The sequence below is a fragment of the Pan paniscus genome, chromosome 12 (genome assembly GCF_029289425.2).
Source record: "Pan paniscus chromosome 12, NHGRI_mPanPan1-v2.0_pri, whole genome shotgun sequence".
NCBI classification, from domain to species: domain Eukaryota; kingdom Metazoa; phylum Chordata; class Mammalia; order Primates; family Hominidae; genus Pan; species Pan paniscus.
In genome coordinates, this window is record NC_073261.2 from 71,356,495 (window position 1) to 71,379,145 (window position 22,651).

The 22,651-nt window shown below is 47.7% G+C and overlaps 1 protein-coding gene across 1 annotated transcript in view; it reads right to left on the reverse strand.

The window, feature by feature from the left end:
• Nucleotides 1-22,651, reverse strand: part of EML6 (EMAP like 6) — a 262,879-nt gene that overhangs the window by 3,001 nt on the left and 237,227 nt on the right. The window contains exons 29-41 of the mRNA XM_055107940.2: nt 20,848-20,926; nt 19,029-19,158; nt 17,116-17,214; nt 15,662-15,835; nt 11,861-12,069; nt 10,594-10,751; nt 9,520-9,634; nt 7,135-7,323; nt 5,688-5,860; nt 5,113-5,275; nt 2,744-2,847; nt 1,569-1,722; nt 1,082-1,182 (exon numbers count right to left, since the gene is read on the reverse strand). Of these exons, the coding sequence (XP_054963915.1) occupies nt 1,082-1,182; nt 1,569-1,722; nt 2,744-2,847; nt 5,113-5,275; nt 5,688-5,860; nt 7,135-7,323; nt 9,520-9,634; nt 10,594-10,751; nt 11,861-12,069; nt 15,662-15,835; nt 17,116-17,214; nt 19,029-19,158; nt 20,848-20,926 (1,848 nt within the window). The remainder of the gene's footprint in view (nt 1-1,081; nt 1,183-1,568; nt 1,723-2,743; nt 2,848-5,112; nt 5,276-5,687; nt 5,861-7,134; nt 7,324-9,519; nt 9,635-10,593; nt 10,752-11,860; nt 12,070-15,661; nt 15,836-17,115; nt 17,215-19,028; nt 19,159-20,847; nt 20,927-22,651) is intronic.

Consider the following 22,651-nt stretch of genomic DNA (forward strand, 5'->3'; position numbering starts at 1 on the left):
AGTTTGAATGTCTGTGCTAAATGTTGGTCCGTGAGGACTTCTGGCACTTTGATATCACACTCTCTCCTGTTACTATTGAAAAGGTTTATCACCTCCACTTGAGTCAGAGAGCCCTTTTGAGTGTTCAGCACAGAACCAGGGATCACAGCATGCTCCCATGCCTACAAAGGCCCACAAGCCCTGCACGGTTAATGCCACTTCTTTTTTATATTAAAACAAGTCTGTATCCCCTGCATTGGGGTGACCAATTCATTTACGTCTTTTACTCCTAGCTTGTTCACAATTGGGTTGGTGCTGCTTTGAACGGGTGTTAGCACTCCACAGGGAGCTGCTGTCGGTACTATCTCAAGGGCTATAAGTGCCAGAAGTAGCCAGCACAGCAGGCTGGAGATGGGTGCTCCCAGGCAGGCCATGAGAAATACACAGTGCTTTTGAGTGGGAAGTGGGTTGAGATTCTTTATAGGTGCCTTTCTTACAACCTAACTCAGACCACCAGGAAGTATCAGAAGGCCTGTATTTCATCTTTATCCCCTCAGGAGTTTTGCTTGGGCTGAATAGAACCCAGTATTCATGCTACAATGAAGCTCATCAGAAATGGGGAAGCTGAGTGAGTTAGAATGACCTAGACCTGTTCCTCTATACTCTATTTAGAGTAAATAAAGAAATTCCCAACACTGGTGATCAACTGGGAGTTCTTAAAAGGACATATAGATGAATTTGCATTCTAACCTCCTGATTATGCACAAAAGCCCATGGGCTGCCAAGAGCTTCTACTCAAATCAGCCATCTCGGGTCTCATCCACCTGTCCCTTTCCCCCAGCGGTGCCCAGAGTAGCTATCACATGCCCATGCCATCCCAGGACAGCTCCAGTCACAACCATTGGGTTGACAGTCACCAAAGAGTCAATGCCTTATCTTGGAAAGTACTTGCCTTCATGAGGACTCATGGAATTTCCTGTTTATTAGCCCCACATCAGCCCTCCTCACGCCCCTGGGAGAGGCTGACCCACGGGATGCCTGAGATGGGGAGGGAGAGCTGGCCAGGCCTGTGGAGTAAGAACTGGGTCAGCTAGGTTAGTACCTGCAGTCGTCTCCTCCAGTGCTGACCACATACTTGTCATCATAAGAGAAACGGATGTTCGTCACGTGAGCCGAGTGACCAAAGTATCGCTTATGTTTGGCCTGTGAGCAAAAGTGAATGGAGACAGCTAAGAGACCCTGGCTCCTCTCAGCAACCACAGACTACTTCCAGCACTCAAATCCCCTGCTCCCAGAACCTTCCTTCACTGGGGACTTCCATTTGGTCTGGACTCATCTATTAGCCAGCCTTTGGCTGACTTTCCTGCCTCTCATCCTTGCCCCACTTCAGGTCATTTTATCCACCCTCCATCCTCCCTTCTGGCTTCCAGGACTGCCCCTCCAGGAGGTGAAAAACTCATTGCCATATTTCCACTGTACCGGGACAGGGTTTCTCTGTGTCTCCCAGAGGGCCATCTAGACGTGGCCCCTATCTCCTGCAGACGGCCAAACAGAGAACCTGCAGGGAGGTTACTCTGAGGAACACTCACAAATTTTTCTGTGCATGGAAAATCAAAGAGCTTCACCAGCCCAAAGTCATCTCCTGTGACAATGTTCAGGCCAGCGTGGGTCACACATGCGCAGTTGACATCAGCCTTGTCTGCATTTCGTGGCCAGATTCCAATGACTTCATCTCCGAGGACGCTGTTCCAACAGAGAGAGGGGTTAGGATAGAAGGAAGTCACGACGAAGGCTCCTTGCAGTCAGTCATCACCTCCCAGGGATAAGGAAGAGAGGGATGTTTAACATCAGGGGTCCCCAACAGCCAGGCCACGGACCGGTACTGGTCCATGGCCTGTTAGGAACCGACCGCAGGGCAGGAGGTGAGCAGTGGTGGCGGAGCATTACCACCTGAACTCCGCCTCCTGTCAGATCTGCCGCAGCATTAGAGTCTCATAGGAGTGCGAACCCTATTGTGAACTAAGCATGTGAGGGATCTAGGTTGCAAGCTCCTTATGAGGTGGAACAGTTTCATCCCGAAACCCCACCCCCTACCTGGTCTCTGGAAAAATTGTATTCCATGAAATTGGTCCCTGGTGCTGTTTTATGTAATTCAGTACAGCCATGTGGCTCTCCTGGCATGAAAGCATCTGTCCCCTTCCCCTCTGTACATTTGTGCCAGCTCTTACTGTTCCCCCTCTGCCTCAGTCCCCTACACTCCAAAAACACAAGTTACCCCCATCTTTGATTCTCTCCCTGTTCCCTGTGGTCCTCTTGAATATGTGCGTATTGGGGAGAACAGCAGGGGTTCCTTTCAACTCACAGGCTAAATGGTCTCTTTTCCCATGAATTAGCCATTGTTTCTCATCCTGCTAAGCCGGGGTCTGGCCCTCCCACTCCCTTCCCCTAGCGAATGGAGGCCTCACTGTGCACTAGGATTGGCCAAGAGACGGGAGATGGTTTCCTGTTGAACTTGCTGGAAGGGGTTGGAGACTTGTAGAAGAAATTACACAAAAAGAGGGGCTTCGCATTTCAAAAACCTAGGTCAGATCAAAGCCAGTGACCTAAACTAGTGCCAAGAAGCCTCCCACCCTCACCCCCAAAAGAAAAGACAGCTCCATTTCTCAGCTTCTTCAGATCCTGCACAAACTTGGAGGCTGAGCCTGAGTGAGACAAGAGACTCCCTTGTGACCTTTTCCTCAAGTTTTTTCTTCCAGTCAGTCACCTTGTCCAGGAGGCCCAGGTGATCTTCTCAATGACCACGGCTTCAGTTACCTGCTTCCCCAGGGGGACCTCATGCACCTGGCGCTTATAGGCACCTGTCGACACCTGTAGGTAGAAGGGAAGCCATGTTCATCAACGTTCTTTCTCAGTCCCACAGACTCCCTTTGGGCGCAGTTTCCCAGAACAATGCCCAGCCTCTGCATCCCTAGGGCTTTTCTCCAAACCCAAGCTCAGCTCCAGGCTGCAAAGCCTATGGCCAGCCCATGACAACAACAGCAGGCCATTTTCCCATCTTTCTTCTCATCCATTTTCTCGCTATTTTCCAGAGTCCTAAGATAGCGGTTCTCTGAGTGTGGTTCCCGACCAGCAACCTCAGCTGCATCTAGAAATGTGTTAGAAATGCAAATATTTGGGCCCCACCCCAAACCTACCCAGACAGACACCGAAAGGGTGGGGCCCAGCAATCTCTGCTGTAAACAAAGCCGCCAGGTGTTTCTGATACACAGGAATCCCAGTTCACAGGAAACCAAGAACCTTTGGTACAGAGGTAAGGCAGGTTTCTCATGGACAGTGGCTGACACAGATGATCTCTGAGGTGTCTAGAACCTGAACCTCGGTGCTCTGGGAGTCTTCTAAAGGAAACAGACCATTTTTCCTACCATCAAGACATTTGCAGTGAATGGCTGCTGCCTTCCTGTTCAGCTTCCTCTCTCCCTGCAGTGCTTCTCCTGGAATGAGCTGGGAAGCTGAGCTCTTTCCTGCCTCAGGGCTTTCATGCAGATGGCCTGGAACAATGTTCCCACCTCTCTGTTGGCTAACACCTACACACCCTGCAGACCTCAGCTTAAATATCACTTGCTGAGAGGAAGTGCATCTAAATTCAGCACCTTGTTACATGCTCCCCGGAATGCTGTACTTTTCCTTCTTGGCACATAATCACAATTTGTAATTATATTTATATTTTGTGATTGTCTGTTTAGTGCTTGTCTTCTCTGTTATAGAGCAAGCTCCAGGAAGCAGGGACTGAAACTGCCTTTGCAAAATTATGATTGAGACAGTGAAAGAGATCTAACTTAACTGGCTCCATCTTGTTTCTAACCTCCATGCTGTCCTTGTTCATTCCTGGATGTAGGCTGAACTAACTTTGGGAGAAAGTTTATAGTTTATGGTTTAAACAAAGATGGTAGTAGCCCTTTCCCAAAGCAGACCTCCTTCTTGCCTGGGGACCAGATTGCCTTTGTAGGATTAACATTAGCCAAAAGATTGGAAATTATGGTTTAGGAGTCATGTAGCTGGAGGCTACAAGATTCTGACCCTCAAACTGCTCCTAAAATCAGTGCTTGAGATATTTTGCAGACCCTGCACTTGATGGATCAGCTGGCCCCACCCAGATCAATACACTGGCTCATCTGATCTTGTGGCCCCCACCCAGGAAGTGACTTAGTGCAGGAAGACAGCTTCAACTCCCTATGATTTCATCTCTGACCAATTAGCACTCCTGGTTCACTGGCCTCCCCCCACCCACCAAATTATCCTTAACAACTCTGCTTCCGGAATGCTCAGGGAGACCAATTTGAGTAATAATAAAACTCCGGTCTCCCTCACAGCCAGCTCTGCGTGAATTACTCTTTCTCTATTGCAATTCCCCTGTCTTGAGAAATCGGCTCTGTCTAGGCAGCCGGCAAGGTGAACCCCTTGGGTGGTTATGGGACCAGTCTCATTCTGTCCATCTAAAAGTCTAGCATAGTGCCCGGTTCAGCAAATAGTTGAATGAATAAATACATCCTCTCTCCTTTTACAGTGAATATCCAGCTCCAGGCCAGCTCACAAATGCAGATTTGTTCAGTGCTGGAGAAATCATTCTGTTTTTAGGGATCAGTCCCAGCAGTGGAACCCTCTCCATGCCTTCCACCGGTCAGTTTCCCTGGGACCCAGGGATGAGCTTTCACTCCAGGCCCACTGGCTGGAGTCCAGGGCCCATGTATGGAGGGGCCATTCTACCCAGTAGAGTTGGGAAAGACATGAATAAATACCAGAAGCGGCACAAGGCTTAGGTGTAGCCCCAGAAAACTAGAAATCAGGAAACTCTGAAGAGGAGGTGGCGAGGGGCAGATTAAAGATGATTAGGGCTTGTGTTTCCTGTTTTTCTTACTCTTTATTATTTTAAATTCTATTTCCTCAACGTTCTTAAATTCTCTAAGCCTCTGTTTCTACATTTATAAAATATGGAAAAATAACTACTTAAGGAGTTCTGGTGAAGAGTGAGTTAGCACATTGCCTGGCACACAGTAAGGACTCAATTAATATAGGCCATTGTTATTACTGCTGTTATTATTGGTTGCCCCAGATATAAGTAAACCCCAAGCATACCTGAATGTATTTGCCATCCGCAGAAAAATCCATCTGAATGACAAAGCTTGGGATATCTTTGCAGTAGCCAATGCGGTTCAGATTTGTGCCCTGAGTGAGGTCATAGAAGTCAACTGTGTGTTCAGAAGAACCAACGGCTAAGAATCGGTTGTCTGGGCTGATTCTAGAAAAAGCAATCCGAGAGCAGAGTCCATGAGGAGGGCTGTTTGGGGCTGGTCAGGCATGAAGGCTGGTCTGTGACAGGCCTTCCAGGCCCAAAGGCAATGAGAGCCGCCTTGTGACTCACATGTGGTCAGCCTCTCCTGGCATTCTACAGAATTCAACAATTTATCTGTATCGCATCCCCGGGAAATATGTAGAATGACATTTACAAGTAATTTTAACCACACTTTTATGGAAATTAGCAAAGACTTGTCTGAGAGTGAGAGTGGGAGAAGGTATTCTTTCATAGGTGGCTTGTTGAAAGTGACCCTCTCACAACTGAGTTCTTTATTCCAGCCGTGGCTGGAATGGGAACCACTGGTAAGCAGAATGCTTGCCTTTCTCCTCCATGCCCAGACCACCCACTTAGGTACCTGATATCTTGGATAGCAGATTTCCGGTCTCGTTTTTTCCCCCAAACTTTCAGGCTGTTCACCAACAAGATGACAAACTCTCCATTCTTCATGCCAATGGCCACCATCTCCCCATCAGGGCTGTAGGCTGCACACCTGGCCGCATGGCCCAAGCTCACCTTGTTTAACAGCTTCTACATTGATGCAAAGGAAAGTCACCTGAGCTCTTGGCCCCCTCAGCTGGTCTCCAGGAGACATTCTGCACCAGGCCAGAGAAGTCAGGCTGCCCTCGCAGCCACTGCAGGCCACCAAATCTCTTGTTTCTTAGAGTAAATGTCCCTGAATAACTGAGAAGAGCTGTATGTCTTGATTAGAGCAGCTTGGGGGACAACAAGTTTTAGGGCACAGGCTGCCCAACTTTTTCTGTAAATGATTAGGTAGCACCCACTTTAGACTCTGTGGGCCATAGTCTCTGTCGCAACTACTCACCTTTGCCACTGTAGCACAAGACAGCCTCAGTACCTGAATAAATGAGGGCAGCTGGACTTGTAGAAACAGGCCACAGGCCCGATCTGGCCTTTAACTGTAGATTGCCAACCTCTTCTTTAGGGGAAAGAGTGTGAGCTTCTGCCTCTGCTAGTTCAAATTCTGAATCCTGGCCCTGTCACTTACTAGCTGGGTGTGTTTGGGTAAATTACATCTCAGTTTTTCGATTTTTACTAATAGCGATGTTAATAAGGGTTTTGCAAGGTTATTGTAGGCACTGATCATGTCCATGAAGCAGCTGGTGTTATGTAGTTAGTCAAGTAGTGACAGCTGTTGCTAATAATGTTTAATAAATAATTACAGAAACTAACTTAAAAGTCTAGCAACCATACTCAAGCTTTTACCTGACTATTCTGTGACTCTGACACTAAAAATACGACAAACACTTACCAGCCATTTTAAAATGAAACCAAATATTTTAATTAGTTGAACTTGAGTACTTGTTTTAACACTGGATAAGGCCATGAGGATCGGCAAGAACTCTTTGTTCCCTCCCACCCACCCCGCTCCGCCCAGCCACTCCTTGCTATTTCACAGTTTTACTCCAGATGAACTTTAACATTGCCTTCCCAAGCTCTAAGAGAAACCTTGTTGGGATTTTGACAGAAATACATTAGGCCCATTTCAGAACATTTGACATTTTAAATCATTTTTAGTCTTCTCATCCAGGGAAAACATGATTTGTCTCTATATTTTTAGTTTTGTGGGTTCTTTCATGACAACAGAATAATCGTTCTCAATTATATTGTTTAGACGGGGTGTGGTGAGTGGGGCTTCTTTTATCGTTAGGTTTTCTAACTCGATCTCCTACCTGGCCCCATCCCCGTCTCTGCCATGATGCTGGCTGGGCCTCTCCTCGCTCAGCTCCCACTGCCGCGCAGCCCACTCGTGGGCATCTGAGTTTGGGCAGAGTCGGCCTCACCTTGTCAGCCAGGTCCCAGATCCGGGCTGTGCCATCGTTGCTGGCAGAGATGAAGAGGTTCTTGGAAGGGTGAGTGGCCAGGCCCCAGATCTCCCCTTCCATGTGACCATCAATCAGGATGTTAGAAGCAGCATTTTTTTCACCAACTTCAATTATTTCTCCGTCTTTGGTTCCCACTAAGATTTTTCCCTGTTGTAATTGAAACACTATTAGAAAAAGGACAAATACTGTATGACTGCACTCATATGAGGTATCTAGAGTAGACAAATTCATGGAGACAGAAAGTAGAATGATGACTGCCGGTGAATGGGGGTGGGGGACAGGGGAGTCAGTGTTCAGTGGGTACAGCTACAGTTTTGCAAGAAAAGTTCTGTGGATGGTGGTGATGGCTGCACAACATGTGAATGCACCTAATGCCACTGAATTGTATATTTACAAATGGTCAAAATGGTCAATTTTATGTCTATTTGGCCACAGTTAAAAAAATTTAAAACACCACTATTATTAGAAAAACTTGGGGATTGCTTGAGCCCACGAATTTGAGGTTGCACTGAGCTATGATGATGGCACCACTGCACTCCAGCCTGGGTGACACAGTGAGACCCTGTCTTTTAAAAAAAAAAAAAAGTAACTTGAGAAAATGCCTTTGCAGTGTTAATATTAAAATAAGAAGGGGTGAGAAGTGTTGTTTTTGTTTGTTTTTTGAGACAGGGTCTCACTCTGTCACCCGGGCTGGAGTGCAGTGGTGACATCTTGGCTCACTGCAACCTCTGCCTTCTGGGTTCAAGCGATTCTCCTGCCTCAGCCTCCCCAGTAGCTAGGACTACATGTGCCCGCCACCACATCTGGCTAATTTTTGTATTTTTAGTAGAGATGGGGTTTTACCATATTGGCCAGGTGGTCTCGAACTCCTGACCTCAAGTTATGTGCCTGCCTCTTGGCCTCCCAGAGTGCTGGGATTACAGGTGTGAGCCACCATGCCTGGCCAGTGTTTTGTTTTTAACAACAAACTGTCCATTCTTAATTGCTCTTCTCCACCCTCTTACTTTGCCCTTTCTCCATCAGCTACCTCAGGTGAGAGCTTCAGCAAAGACTCCTCCATCACCCAGCCTCTGCTAGAATATTCCAGTGACTGCAGAGCAAAGCAGCCAATTCTCCTGTTCTTGGACAGCTCAAGCTCTTAGTAAGTTCTTCCTTCCACTGAACAAAAATCTGCTTCCTGGCCAGGTGTGATGGCTCACGCCTGTAATCCCAGCACTTTGGGAGGCCGTGGTGGGTGGATCACCTGAGGTCAGGAGTTTTGAGAACAGCCTGGCCAACATGGGAAAACCCCATCTCTACTAAAAATACAAAAAATTGGCTGGGCATGGTGGTGGGCACCTGTAATCCCAGCTACTTGGGAGGCTGAGGCAGGAGAATCGCTCGAACCCAGGAGGTGTAGGTTGCAGTGAGTTGAGATCATGCCACAGTACTCCAGCCTGGGCAACAGAGCAAGACTCCGTCTCAAAAAAAAACAAAACAAAACAAAAAAAAAACTACTTCCTGATAACTTCCAGGCTCCAGGCATAGTCCTGCCTTCATCTCCCATAACTAGCCTTCCAGGTGGGCATCACTTAGCTATTTAAGAACAAAATCCCCAGTTTTGAATCATGTGGTACTCCATATCCAGTTTGCCTTTTTCATGGACAGCATCTAGAAAGCAAATTCTTAGACTGATATTTAAAAACAAACACAAGGTATTCAATAGAAGTTTGGAGATTGGCTTTAAAGTGCATCAAATCTCCTGGGGGAATTTAAATAGAAGGAAATAGAAGGAAACATACAGGTCCAGGTCCCACTCCTGAGATTCTGATTCACCAGCTCCAGGTGGGTGCCCGGACATCCATATTCTTTAAAACCCGACAGTTGTTTTTGATACGCTACCCAAATACGAGTTGGAAACCAATGGCTTTGAGTCAGACAGTTTGGTGGCCCTTACCCTCCTCCTTACTGGCCCTATAGCTTAGGGCATGGGCAAACTATTTAGTATCTCTGAGCTTATGAGGATATCATCTATAATACTAGTAGCTAACATCTCCTGAATGGGACTATATGCCAGGTAAGATGAAAGGCACTGTCATGTATAAATATGTGACCCTCACAAAAACCTCATGACAAACCTGTGTGCTGGACACAAAAACATTAAGGAACACACCCAAGGTCACCCAGCTGGTTCTTCCTGGGGGAGTCTGACTCTCTTAAGCTGCTTCCCACTACAGCACAATTCACGTATTGAGGCCTTGTTTCAAGGAGTAAACAAACCAGCCCAGAGAAAGTGCCAGCTGGGAGGGTACCTACACTTCCCCCTTCCCTGGCCCAGCCCCCAGGGGAGCTGGCTGTGCTCACTTTTCCACGGCACACGGAGCGCACACACTCCACCAGCTGCCCGGTCTCCAGCTGAAAGGCCCGGCAGCGCTTCATCTCCTGGTCCCACAATTTTACAGCACCTCCTTCTTTGGTCCTAAAAAAGATTGAAAGGGACTCAGGCTGTTAACCCTCATCCTAAGACCCACTACCCCCTCCAGCCCTCTCCCCTCTTTCCCAGTCATCAGGGTCCTGGACAGTTGGGGCCCAGAAGGAAAGACCCTCCAGGGTCCAGACCCTCCAGGCAGCCTCTCTCTTAGGCCCTGCTGCTAAGCAATCCCAACCTCCTGAGCTTGCAGATTTCCTAAAATGCCTTCAAATGCTACTATCTTGGGAGGAAAGAAAACGTAATTTGGAAATTCAGACTTTTTATTAGATTAGAACATAGAAATGTTTCTCCTGTCTTCAGGCTTTGCTTCTGCATCTCCCCTCTTCTCCTCCTTCCTCCATTCCTCCACAGAGCTACTAAGAATAATGTTTTATCAACAGCAAAGTCACTGTGGTTTGTTCAAGAATACCTCTCAAGATTTTTTTTTTAATTTATTAATTTATTTTGAGATGGAGTTTCACTCTTGTCGCCCAGGCTGGAGTGCAATGACACGATCTCGGCTCACTGCAACCTCCGCCTCCTGGGTTCCAGCCATTCTCCTGCCTCAGCCTCCCTAGTAGTTGGTATTACAGGCGCCCACCACCATGCCCAGCCAAATTTTGTATTTTCAGTAGAGTCGGGGTTTCACCATGTTGACCAGGCTGGTTTTGAACTCCTGACCTCAGGTGATCTGCCCACCTTGGCCTCCCAAAGTGCTGAGATTACAGGTGTGAACCACCATGCCTCTCTCAGGTTTTTAAACTATCATCAAACCACCTCTGCACTCCTCTCTTCCTTGTGAGGATCTTGACTTAGGGCCCTCTTGGAGAGAGAGCAGACTGATCTTCCTAATGCAAAAAAGATAGGAGGATGACAATCTGCATTTTCTCCAAGTTGGGGACACTTTTGTCAGTTTCTCCCAAGATAACAACAAACGACAAGTTGTTTCCACAGGAGCTTTGGCTTACGGCCGCTCTTTTCCGCCGGTCACTATGAGTCCATCCCGAAGAGTTGTGTACATTGTGAACACGGGGCCTGTGTGAGCCTTGGCCACCAGCCGGATGAGGAAGTGGTCCTTCCAGACGTAGACATCTCCATTGATGGCACCCGTGAAAGTGAGGTTGTTCTGTAAACAAAAGAACATCTTCTACACCCGGAACACACTCAAGCGGGTCCCTCCCCAGCCACCCATTCTCTCATTAAGGAACCAGAGCTAGAGACGCAGACATGTCTAGGCAGTTTGATCTCTTTGTGCTAAGGAAAGCAGCAGAATTTGCAAAGAAATCACCGAGAGCACATCACAAGGCAGTCACCTGGCTTGGAAATTCACTATATTTAACTGGCTTGGGCATCTGACTTCCCCTCTGAGCACAGCTGTGCATTAACAAGGACTTCCCTTCTGTAAGCATGGCCCAGGTGACAGCAGGGATGGGGCAGACTCCAGGCCAAAGGACACTTTCCTAGGGCTCCTCTACAAGAGGGAGAAACCCACTCCTGGAGGACCACGAAGTTGGAGCTTGCATTGGCTGAGGGCACCCCATAGCCCACTTAAGGGTGGTAACTGGGGGCATCTGTGGCACAAGAGGGCTGGAAAGAAAAAGGATCATTATCTACAGTGGAAATTGTTCCCAATATCCTCTGGGGCTTGCAACTCAGGGTTGCCTTGAGAACAACAAACCTCCTGTCCTGGGTGGGTGTCCTACCTTTTCTGGTTAATATTTTAAGAAAAAAAAAATATTGGCCAGGCGAGGTGGCTCACACCTGTAATCCTAGTACTTTGGGAGGCTGAGGCAGGCGGATCACCTGAGGTCAAGAGTTCAAGACCAGCCTGGTCAACATGGTGAAACCCTGTTTCTACTAAAAATACAAAAATTAGCCAGGCGTGGTGGCAGGTGCCTATAGTCCCAGCTACTTGGGAGGCTGAGGCAGGAGAATCGCTTGAGCCTGGGAGGTAGAGGTTGCAGTGAGCCGAGACTGCGCCACTGCACTCCAGCCTAGGTGACAGAGCAAGACTCTGTCTCAGAAAAATTTATATATATATATATATATATATGTAGCCAACCCACCCATATGTGCCACAGAAAAGGAGCAGTGGTTGCAGATAAGCCAGTACAGGAGCGAATGTGGAAATGGCTTTCCTGCTGTTTTCAGCCTCTTGGCCAAACTCCCCTCCTGCCCATGCCCATGCCCAGGGGGTCTGGGTCCCCTTCTCAGGGAGTATCTGCTAGAACTCACAGCACCGAAGGCCACGGAGAGCATCGTCTGCATTTTGGCAGCTCCCAGGGACCCGATGACCCCTTTCTTGTAAAGCAAGGCGCTGCCTGCCAGGGTCCAGAACTTCATATGTTTGACCCCGACAGATACAAACTGCGTGTCTGAGTCGGGGCGAAATTCCACCACAAATATGCGCTCCAGGTGACCCCCTCGGCTGGCAACCTTGGCACCTGTGTGGGTGACAGAGTCCAGTGAGGCTCCTCATTGCTTCATGGGCCAGGCCGGGGGAGCCGCAGCCCAGGAGGTCTCCACCCCAGCAGGCGTAAGCCATGCCTCAGTTCTTCTTTACAGCACTCTCTCCCCTTCAGACACTACTCCCCAGGTGGCAGCGGGGAAAGTGTGTCTGGCAAGTTTCCAGAGCAGCAGGTGCTGGTAACAGATCCCCCAACCCAGGCATTCATGAACGTAGCAAGAAAGGATGGCCTGTGAGATGGAAGCTTCCAGATATGAGAAGGCAGCAAAGTGGCTTAAAGATATCCCCCATCCCCCTTCCATCAAGTCCCCAGCATCACCACAGGAGTCGTCCCCCCACAGGATGACAGAGCCGCTCCCAGAGGGCCACTGGGACTCACATTCCTCTAGAGAGCTTTTTTTTTTTTTTTTCCTAAGATTCTCCTGCATTTTCTTTAAGTTCCCCGTTTTCCTTTTTATTTTGTGGTGTTTAGGTTTAAATTTTTTTACCTTTTAAGTACTAGTTTTTTTTCCTTAACCCCATTTATTTATGTCTCCTGAGTTTTATTTAACCTTTGTCTTAATAAAATTCCAACTCTACCATTTACTTGTAGAACAACTTTAGACAAATTATTTAAGCTCTCTGTGCTTTAGTTTCCTTACCTGTAAGATGGGGCTAATAATCGTTCCTATTTCAGAAGGTGTAGTGCAGATAAAAAGAATTGAAGTAAGTGAAGCCCTGAGCACAGTGCTTGATACTCTGAGTGATCATGTGTTAGCCAGTATTAGTAGTAGTAGTAACAGTATTATCATCACTCCTTTAGCTCCTTTTAAAATTTCTTGGCTTCTATTCTTTTAGCCTGTATTTTAAACTCACCTCTTTTTTAATCTCATTATTTTTAAGCTCTCGAGTTTTAAATTTTTGTTTTAAACCTGTTACCCTTTAACTTACTCTGAATGTTTTTGTTCCGATTTCTTGTCACCCCTCCCTTGATTATTCACACACCTATTTTTTTCTTCTTCGTTCTCATCACTTCGCATTTGTTTTTATGACAGCTTTCTAGTACCATGATGGTGGGGGGTTTTGATGTAGCTGGGCCTGTGGCCACCCCTCTGATACTCCCTAACAGAATCTCTTTCCAGGCGAGGCTGGGGGGACCCACAGAGAACTTCTCCCAGCTGTAATTCTCTCTGCATATGGAATCTCTGACTTACTGTAGCAGATCTCTCTCTACTTAGGGCTCAGAGGTTTTAAGACCCACGGTCTCCAAGGATACCATAAACAAAGTAAAACAACATACTGGAAGAAAGCACTTGCAATGCTTATAAGATTCAGAGGATTAACATTAAAGATCTATAAGGAACTACAAATTATAAGTAAAAGACAAACAACCCTCCCACTCCAAGTAGTAAAAGGATTTGAACAGGTAAATTACAAAAGCAGCCAATACAAGTGGCCAATGAGATGGAAAGAGATTCCAGCTCACCAGTCATGGGAGAAGTGCAAACAAACAATGAGTTGCACATTTTTTCAAAGCCACTGTTTATATTTCCCTTGTTTTAATTTCATGGACGCTTCTAATTGTGGAGACACCTGTATCCCTCTCTGCATTGGCTTCTAGTCTGCTCAGAGCAAATTACACATATACCTAGGACCTGACGACATGGATTTTATGTAATAAGCTCATTTTTAGGTCTATTTTATTTTTACCTACACACACACACACATGTTCCCCAAAACAATCCTCTAATAAATGAAGAATGAATAATAGGCTCTCTAGTGATACATAAAATGTATGTAAACCTCCCCAAACACATGCTATTTATCTGTAAGTAAGACTTGAAATGAAGGCAAACCCACACTGGAGAAGGAAGGGAGGAGAGATGACATGTCCATGGTCAACCCGGAAGAGGTGGTGGCTAGTGATAGGTCAGATATCAGCACTGGCTCACAACCCTCTGTACAAACAAGAGCAGGCTCCTCTTTTCCTCGGGAGCTTGTTTAAAAGCCCTGGCTCCTCTAACCTTCCCCTGGGAGGTCAGAAGGGACCCTGGGTGAGCAAGAGTCTGTGCTAGGGCAGGCCAAAGCAGGCACTGCTTGGAGGACAGGTAGAGGGAGTGAAGACAGTGAGCCTGAACCTAAAAAGACAAGGCCGTGCAGCGGGGCCAGTGTGAGAGCTTTCTTCCAAGGATCTAGGAACAGAGTTAGCAGCACAGAAGAAACATATAATGAAGCAATTTCTGTCCCCACATAAGAAGGGGCTTTACGCAAGAGCTTTCTGACAGCGTGTGGGCTGCCTTGTGAAGTGATGAGAGCCACATCCTTGAAAGTATTCAAGGGGTCCTTGAAAGCCACACCCCTTGAAAGGACAAAGGGGTTCATTTGAAGGAATTTCTCCTTAGGATGGGTCCTGACTGCAGGAAGTCTTCTCTAGTTCTTCCCACTCCAAGATGCTCTATGTCTATCATTTAAGATGCTCAATTTCTCTGGGCTGAGTCTGGTCAATCAGTTGGCCACTTGACATCACAAGGAATGAATCTGCACCCCTGGGATACTGACTATGCAGCCATCTGGGTGAGATATACTGGTGAACCAGAGAATGAGAACATGTGGTTTCCTAGAAACATTATAGATCATGTCACCTTCTGAAGGAATATGGTATCATCACAAATGTCTGCAAGCTGTCAGGCTCTTTTCCTCATATGGGGGTGCTCAGGAGGGACTGGAACTTTCCCCCAGTGTGCTGATCTCTTTACAACCTCCACGCACCACCCCCTCCATGGGAAGATGCGGAGATAATGGGACTCCAGAGCCCTGGGTGGGAGAAGTGACACCTCTGCGCTTGCCTGGTAGAGCGTGTCCCAGATACAGGCTGCCTAGCTGCAGACAGACCTCATTAATGTCCTGACTAATTGGATCCGCTCTTGCCAGGGCAGTACCCAACCTGAGAATATATGAGGAGGACTGCACATCTTTAGTTCTAAGATGACCATACATTCAGTTGCAGCTTGTGTGTGTGCATGTGTGTGAGGTGTGTGTGCATGTATTGGGGGAGGACTAGAAAGAAATCCTGTTACAGTAAATGTAAACCCGGATTATAAGATAAATCCCTATTTCAAAAGTGTTAAAATGTTAAAAAAAATTTAAATATTTCTGAGACTATGATAAAACATTATCCCATTTCCTAAAATAAAGCAGACAAAGTGATAGGGCTGTAGTAGGATCCAGGGGCCATCAGAAAGAGCACGGAAGACAAGGACCCTTGGGTAGGAAGGTGGCTAAGACAGATGTCGGGGAGGCTGCTGCCTTCCGAGGAGGAGGGCTGCCAACATCGGGGAACCTCCTCAGAGCCCCTTCACTAATGGGCCCTGGAGTCCCTGGCCAGCCTCCTCCTGGCCCTGGGACCCTGGGATGCACTGGCATCAGTGGGGCAGCTATACCAGGATCCCCAGTGCCCTGTTTTCCACTTGCCCAGCAGCAGTCAGTGCCTACGGCGGGCTTCGGAGTGAGGCAGATCTGGGTTCGAGCCCACAGGCTCGACACCCACAGGCAGACACCCTGGAGGGACAGAAAGCCCAGTGCTGGTTTACCTTCCTGCCATCGCCAGACAGTGATGGTGTGCTCAGGGTCCACTCCCACCGACACCAGGAGCTTTCCAGTTGCACTGAAGTTGATGTAATTCACCCCCTTGGAGTGGAAGCACCGCAGCATGGAGAGGGTGTGTTTGGTCATGGCGTCCCATATGTGGATGGAAGGTGTTGTCCCTGAGTGTGGAGAGGCATGACAAAGAAGTAAGGCTGACAAATGGCAGAGCCAAGGCGATGCTTATGTTCATGTAAAAGCTTTTTTTTTTTTTTTTTTTTTAGACAGAGTCTTGCTCTGTTGCCCAGGCCAGAGTGCAGTGGCACCAGCTCAGCTCACTGCAACCTCCACGTCCTGGGTTCACACGATCCTCGTGCCTCAGCCTCCCGAGTAGCTGGGATTACAGGCGCGCACCACCACACCCAGCTAATTTTTGTATTTTCAGTAGAGACAGCATTTCACCATGTTGGCCAGGCTGGTCTCGAACTCCTGACCTCAGGTGATCCGCCCGCCTCCCAAAATGCTGGGATTACAAATGTGAGCCACTGCCGCCCGGCCTGCAAAAGCCTTTTTTAAGACAAATGTTTAGGGCTGTTACAGTCATTGGGCATAAGAGACCTACAGCCTGACCTGGCCAGAGGAGAAAGACTAGAGGAAATTTGCTTTTAAAGGCAGAGCCCTACGGACATTTATGTTCAACACACACACACTTGCAGAGGATTTTATGCGAAGGAAACTGGTGAGGTCAATGATTTGTATCTGCAATTCGGCAAGATACAATCAGCAAACATGATAGAATGACATGATTTTGCTCTGCAGATTCAAACTACTCACGGATGGAACAGCCTTACCTGGGGTTTCCGTAATATCACCTGCATTGGGTGAGCAATGGCAATGAGGAAGCGTCAAGGGAAAACAATAGCTAAAATAAGTCACGTTTCCAACAGTGAAGCACTCAACACCAGCATCAGAAAGTTCCAAATTAAACTTAAAAATGGACATGATTCAATGAAAACAAGCAGGAAGTTGTAAAAATTGCTCAAGATGACTAAGTGAAAACAAACTTCTCATAAATGTGAATCAGTTCACATTTGTCACCGGCAGTTTCCCAGGGCACAGGGGGTCCAGGCACACTTCCTGAAACCTACCCTGGCCAAGCACAATCACCAGCTTCAAAAGACACGGAGGGGTCTGAAAAACTATTCTTACAAGTCCACAGGGATGGGGGCCATCGTTTACTTGGACTCTCAGGCGCTGGTCAGACTTTATGGTCCCTCAGAATCACAGTCACTGGGTGTGTCAACTCAGGTGACACAGATACATTCAGGACTCAAAAAATCAACAGCAACATCAACAAGAAGGGATGGATGTAAGCAACCCGCCCACTCCCTCTCCCAATAATTGCTGACAGGTCAGCGTCCCTGCAAGCTGGGAGAGCCTCAGCTGCCACAGGACCTCCTACCTATCTGGCTGGTGGCCACCACGTTTCTGTACTTGGGGTGCTGGTTCACTGTGAGACAGAGGATGTCATCTGTGTGCTCCAGATAGAAGCTCTGGCTCCCTGGGGGAGAGAGATCATGGGAGGGTGAACAGTGGAACCTAAAGACCTTTTAGGGCAACTTCAAAACATCGCGTGGAGCCATTGGATACTTCTTATAAAAGTGAGAGCTTACAGCCCTCAAATTCTCACTTCCAGAATCACACTTGGGGAGATGAAGGATCGTTTTTTTGGAATGTTCATATTCTGTTTTGGGTCTGGGAGAAGGGGAGCTACTGTCTGTTATCTGATACACTCAAGCTGCTCTTCGATACTTCCCACAACTCTGTGTGGGTCCAGAGCACAGTTCAAGTACAGGGGTTTCCAGAGTCCACAATGATGAAGGTCAAAGTCTCCTCCACTCCATGGCACAGGACTGGTGCTTCTCAATGTCCACATCTGGGCAGAAGTAGGGGTGGAGGCCTGGAGATGATGCTTTACTGAGCAAAATGGTACCACTTCTTCATGTGGAATATGAAATTCTCAGGGACTAATCACCTTTGCTCACCAAATGCCAATCCACTTGGGGGCCTGGACAGCACAGGTGATGGCTTTACCCTGGAAAGCCCTAACTCGACATATGTCACAGGAAGTGGAAGAAAGAGCACTTTATCATCTATCAAAGCAAATGGGTTTGCTGACTTCCATAATAGCCACTTTAAACCCACCCAAATGCTCAAGAACCTAAAGATGAATGATGGTGTAGATACACAAGGAAGGTGTGTACTGCTACCAATATGATGGCAAGACTAGAAAGTGAAGAAAATATATAGACAATGTCAAGGTCCTCCTCCCCCTCAGATACACACAAATCAACATGTGCCCAGTGATTTCACTGTTTAAATCTATGTATGAACAACTACACAGAATTGACAAAGAACAAAAATTTTAAATGAAAAGTGTTTTTTTTTTTTTTTCTTGAGGCAGAGCAAATAAGGCAAAATGTGAACCTGTTTAAATCTGGTGGTAATGATATAGTTTTCTGTTAATTTCTGAATGGTTCTTTTTGTTTGAAATGTTCATTTTTAAAATTTGAGTCACCATGTGGTTTGAGTATTTTTTTTTTTCTTTTTGAAATAGTCTCTCCCTCTGTTGCTCAGGCTGGAGTGCAATGGCGCAATCTTGGCTCACTGCAACCACCACCTCCCAGGTTCAAGCAACCTCAAACTGGGTTCTCCTGCCTCAGCCTCCTGAGTAGCTGGGACTACAGGCACCTGCCACCATGCCTGGCTAATTTTTGTATTTTTAGTAGAGATGGGGTTTCTCTATGTTGACCGGGCTGGTCTCGAACTCCTGACCTCAGGTGATCCGCCCACCTCAGCCTCTCAAAGTGCTGGGATTACAGGCATGAGCCACCTTGCCGGGCCTGGTATTTTTGTTTATTGTTTAATTGTTTTCATTCTCATTATAAATGTGGCTAAACTGTCAAAATACAACTTGAAAAATCTGAGCTGTTAAAAAATAGCTCATTGTAAAAATGAATAGGCAAAGTTCTGTGATTTCTTCATGGTTATGGTCTCCAAGGAATTTCTCCACTCCTTACACCCTGTCTCTTGCTTTTCTCCATGGCTGTCGGTTACAGAGGCTGGTGTCAACATGGCCACCTTCTCTCTAGGGCCTATGATGAGGTGAGGTCAAGCTCAGGTCAGAAAGAGAGAAGGCTCTGACTCTGGTAACTGAGCCTGAGCATTACCAGGCCTAACTGAGACCATGCTGGAATTGGGGGGAATGGCTCTATAAGGGAAGGAAAATGCTTAAGCTTTTGGGCATCTAAAGAGTGGGGAAAGCATGTAAAAAAGAGCTAAAAGAAAAACCTGTATTTTTTAACCCCCGGTTACCTGTGGAGAGGTTCTGAACGATGCCAGCCGCTGCCGTGTGGAAGATGATGTCAGCGCCATCATTAAGGTAATGCAGGTTATTTCGACAGTCGAAACCTCTGTAGCCAAACACGTGGTCTAGAGCCAGCTCCTGCATTCACACACACAGATCAATGTGACCCTCAGAGGAAGGAAGGGAGAGCCGAGGAACACACCCACATTGCGTGAGCAGCCTCGTGTGTCCCAGGAACGGTATGGCTGGTGACGCCAACACACACTCACTGAAAACATTTTGCTTCTTGACTGGCTGCGGAGAAAATGCAGCCCCTTCTTTAGTTTTCTGAAATGCTGGGGTGGCAGCCTAACACACAGAATCACCATGACTTTACAAAAAACCCAGATTTACTTCCTGGCTCTGTCGGTGTGCCAAAGTCCAGAGATTTGATGCCCTGTAAAGGGTACCTAGCAGTTTTGTGTCTGTGCCTTGGCAGGCACTCTGGGTGAGCTGAATGGTGGCTCAGAGGTTTGCTCTAATAAACTCTCATCAACGTGACCAGGGTGGGTAGAGGAGAACATAGAGTCAAAGGCCATGCTCGTTCTGCTGCCTGGTGCTTGCTCTACAAAGTTGCTACATATTTGCCATTTTTTTCCCCCAAAAACTAGATACTGTTGAGGTTTATAGTCTTTCTCATCTTCCTGTCTTGTCTTCTAAGACAAAGAACAGTGGCTGATTCAGATCAGTTCTTAATCCAACACAGACCTCTCAGGCAGCTCCTCTGTGCCTATCACTGTGCAGGTGGTAGGATGGGGTGTGGGCAGGGAACTGCAGGAAGGTTTAGGGTGAGAAGCATCAGGAAAGACTCTACAGAAAAGATACTGGAGAAGGTCTTGGAAAGACCAGGGTACTGGGAGCTGGCAGGAGGAGCCTTCTAAGCAGAAGGAATGACAACACAGGGGCTTGAAAGTCCCAGGCAGCTTCCGAGAACACTAGCGGTGGGTTTGGGGGGCCAGAGATTTGCACTGTGGTGAAGAATCATAGGCGGTAAGCTTAGAAGGTGGCTCTGGGTAAGGTTTTGAAACCATGAACTTGAATCCCATTGGCAATGTGGGACTCTCCCAGGTCTGAAGGCCAGCATGAGGCGTGGAAGATGTATACTTTAAAAAACCAACTCTGGAGGCAATGGGGCATGTGTCAGAGAGAGAGGGTGGAGTCTGAAGTCAGGCAGAACAGTCAGGAGGCCTCTGACTTTATGAGAGCCTAGTCTCAACAAGTGAGTTCAAATCCCTTTCCACTTACGGGCTTGGTGATCTTGGACTTGGGACCTGATAACTCCCTTAACTCCCCTCAGCCACAGCGTCCTCGTCGGGAAAATGGAAACAGTAATGGTGCGTCCCTCCTGTGTGTGAAGATTGTATGAAACGCTTCGTGGCTACGGAGCAGGGCACCCGGCAAACAGTCAGGGCTCAGGCAACATTAGAGACAGTGAATATGTGCTCCCCTGTCTCTTTCCTCTCTTCTCCACGGAAGGGATGCTGAGGGTCTGAGTGGGACCAAGTGGAGGGAAACGGAGCCAGGCTTGAGGGACACAGGACATCTTAGATTTAGTACTGAAAGGACCTGGTGACAGGGCTGGGGGAAGCAGGAATACGATACAGTGGCTGCGACTCTGGTCCCTGGGATGGAAGACACAGTGCTACGTAGGAGGGAGAGGGGACAAAAGAGAGCCCAAGGGACCTACTCCGTTTCACTTGACTGTGTCTTTGGGATGTGCAGATGGGGATGTCCACCAGGTATGTCTTAGAACGTCAATATCAGACTACAAGTAATTGTTTAACTCACCTCAACCAGTTTCTTTTTTTTGGTGATATTGTTCTTCTGCAGTTTCTCAGGCTGGGGAGCTGCTCGGCTAACGGGTGGTCTGGAAGAGAGAGCGGCCAGAGGAAGCACAGCAATGAACAAGGGCTGCAAGGCTGCCTTCCCGGTGTGGCCTGTCTAGGCCAGTGCCGGCCTCCTCTCTCCTCCCGCCTCAAAGGCCCCTCCACCTGGATCTGTTCAGTCCTGCCCTCCTCTCTCACTCCCCGCCTGCCACGGGACCCAGCCTGAATTCACAGGCACTGGGTTGGGCCTCCCCACGCTTGAGGCACCGTGGTCAGGGTCAGCCCTCCTCCCTCTGCTTAACCTTCTCCTGGGAGCAGGGGGAGCAGGAAGAACATGTGGGCTTGAAACAAGAGGGGCTTGGTTCAAAACCAAGGAGAAGCCTGACCATGAGGGGCGGGAGGCCACATTTCCTGGCCTTGCTGACCTTTTTCAGACAGGGATGTGCTCATGTTGTTCAGAATTAAGTTGTCAATGGCCATGGTGTGGCGTGAAGTGGCACTTACAAGCCAGGCTTCGGAAAGGGCCCTAAGGACCACAGGCCAAGTGCCTAGGTCGGCCTCACTTCTGAGACAGGCAGGCAGGAAGCAGAGGGACAGGAGACAGACAGCACTCCCGCCTCCCACTCCGCCCTCGCCTCAGGACTCGGGTCTGCATTCAGCTGCTACCACACCAAAGGTTGCTTTTCCCACCTCAGTTTTGGGGTCTGGGGCCTCCAAATTTAATGAAGAGATTTTATAATGTGTAAGCCCTAATGGAATCCTAGAGGAGTAGGCCAGTTCTTGGTGATGTGGGGTTTCCTTAAATCAGATTTCCCTATGGATGGGTCGAGAAAGAACTGTACCAGCTCCCACCGCACGTTCCAAAGTAATTAGTTATTGCTCCCGGGATATGCAAAGAGAAGGATTACCTTGATCCCCTTGTAAGCAGCAAACAAAGCCAAGTGAGAAACTTAGTACAGTTTAGAGCCGCATTAGCAACCACCTCATTCATGCACAAGCATTTTCCAAGTGAACAGACATTCCTGTGTGGCACACACCATGCTTCCCCAGCATGCCAGCAAAGAACTAAAACAGAAATGAAAGAGTGCACCAGTCTACAAATTCAGAAAGCTCATACCCTGGCGTCTCTGGGCAAACTCTGCACTAAAGCGCCTACAGAATAGGGAGAGAAAAGGAAGCTTTGTCAATGCTTCCCGCACACTCTCCGTGACTTTACGAATGCGCCCGGGGACTCTGCTTAGAGTGTGCTGGGGAGAAACTTGCTGTCAGAAAAACAATGACATCTTCCTGGATGTCGTGGGGAGTTATGTACAATGGATACTTTGTTTCCAAATCAAGTTCAACTCATAATTTAGCCTAATAATTCCCAGTGTTTCTTGGTAGGTCAGCCTGCCTGCTCGAATGGCTTGCGGGGGTTCTTTTTGTGTGCAGGGGAAGACAGGGTACCTTTATTTTCTCAGAAACTCTTCAATCAAAACACGTTATGTAATCATAAGTGATAATTGGACCAAATGGTATTATAATCACCACTGAAGAATGGGTAGAGAGCACATCTCTGCAAAACGACACCCCCGGCTGACATCATCGCCACCAAATTGAGCAAAATCGGGAGACTGGGGGCATGCCAGTTCTCATAATTAGACACTTCCTTCACATTAATTATCGCTTCCCAGGACATCTGCTCTTTCTTCTGTTTTAGTGGGACTTTCAAATGAAATCCGTGGGTTTCTTCTTTCACCTAAGAACGTTTAAGTGTATGACAAAAG